Source organism: Cynoglossus semilaevis, chromosome W (genome assembly GCF_000523025.1).
Source record: "Cynoglossus semilaevis isolate Cse_v1.0 chromosome W, Cse_v1.0, whole genome shotgun sequence".
NCBI lineage: Eukaryota > Metazoa > Chordata > Actinopteri > Pleuronectiformes > Cynoglossidae > Cynoglossus > Cynoglossus semilaevis.
Window position 1 is genome coordinate 14769837 of NC_024327.1, and position 1517 is coordinate 14771353.

The window sequence follows — 1517 nt, forward strand, 5'->3', positions numbered from 1 at the left end:
TATATATATATATCCTATATATGTCCTATATATATATATATATATATCCTATATATATAATATATATATATTTTTCTGATATATATATATATATCAGAAAAATCTCACTTCTCCTTTAGCCCTCAATTTATTTTACAATATTAATTTGAAAGAGACTGTAACTGTAGAATACAGTATATTGTTTTTTAAAAAATTTATGAAACATTACAACCCACTATTGGGTTCATTGCTACTGGTTTCCTTACGTCATTACCTCATTCTCAGTGGGTGTATTTATGTGTCATTTTTATGTAGTACATCCACAATAATACAGTGTACAATGTATAGTAAAATTTTCTTTGGACCTGCTGGGTATACGCTTTTTGTCCCAGTTTAGGTCATAGGTATAGTCCTATATAGGTCCTTTTAAAGGATCTTTACTTATTGTTAAAAATAATGCTTTTTAGGTAATAAAATCATATTATCCAATAAATGATTGTGGATACATTTTCTGATTGTCTTATTAGGAACTTTCAGACCTGCAGAGGGACCCTCCTGCCCAGTGTTCTGCTGGACCAGTTGGGGATGATTGTAAGTACGACATGTTTTGTTATACAGTATTTTGCCAGCTTTGTCATTGTGCTTGCCTCACTTGAGTTTATTTATATATTTCCTCCACAGTGTTTCATTGGCAGGCCACAATAATGGGTCCGGTAAGTGACATGTTAACATGTTGACATGTTAAGTGACAACTTTTTTATAAAAGAACAACCATGTAGTTGCTGTTTTTAAAAAGAATTATGTAATTCATGTCTTTATATTTCGATAGAGTGACAGCCCCTATCAAGGTGGAGTGTTTTTTCTTACTATTCACTTCCCAACAGATTATCCATTTAAACCACCTAAAGTAAGTAAGAAATCTGTTGAATTTCACAATGTACAGATGCAATAACCTACATACAATTACAAATGTTTATGGCTGTACTAAAGGGCTGGTGTTTTTCTTTTACAGATTGCATTCACGACAAAGATTTACCACCCTAATATCAACAGCAATGGAAGTATTTGTCTGGATATACTGAGATCACAATGGTCCCCTGCCCTAACAGTATCGAAAGGTAACGTGAAGCAAATAATCTCTATCACGCCTATATTTGAAATCTCTAATCTTTAATGATCCCCCCCCCCCCCCCCCCCCCCCATTTGTTATGGAGACTGCGTACTGCACTTACTCTGCCACCAACAGTTGAGAATATAAAGCAGACTTTGAAACAATGGCTTTTTTTTTTTTTTAAGGGAAAAGTGAGTATGGAAATTTGATGATGTGTTGTATTTGTGGATGTAATATTCTTTACATGCAAAATAGTTTTAAGTTTTCAATAAATTATTAGCAGTAATGGTTGTTGTTGGGTCTTTGATTTGACTTAAAAACTCTAAACTAAAAAAATGATTGTGATAAAAGTCCCAAATTTCATACTTGGGACGCAGCTTACAACTCTACCAAATGCAGGGGACTGAAATAATTAGTCAAATTACTT

At 33.0% G+C, this 1517-nt stretch overlaps 1 protein-coding gene across 1 annotated transcript in view; it reads left to right on the forward strand.

The window, feature by feature from the left end:
* The window catches only part of LOC103397267 (ubiquitin-conjugating enzyme E2 D4-like), a 5636-nt gene extending 4472 nt beyond the window's left edge, over nucleotides 1-1164 (forward strand). Inside the window, exons 2-5 of the mRNA XM_025052750.1 lie at nucleotides 507-570; nucleotides 661-692; nucleotides 809-886; nucleotides 992-1164. Coding sequence (XP_024908518.1) covers nucleotides 507-570; nucleotides 661-692; nucleotides 809-886; nucleotides 992-1153 — 336 coding nt within the window. The 3' untranslated portion in view covers nucleotides 1154-1164. The remainder of the gene's footprint in view (nucleotides 1-506; nucleotides 571-660; nucleotides 693-808; nucleotides 887-991) is intronic.
* Nucleotides 1165-1517: the final 353 nt, after the last annotated feature.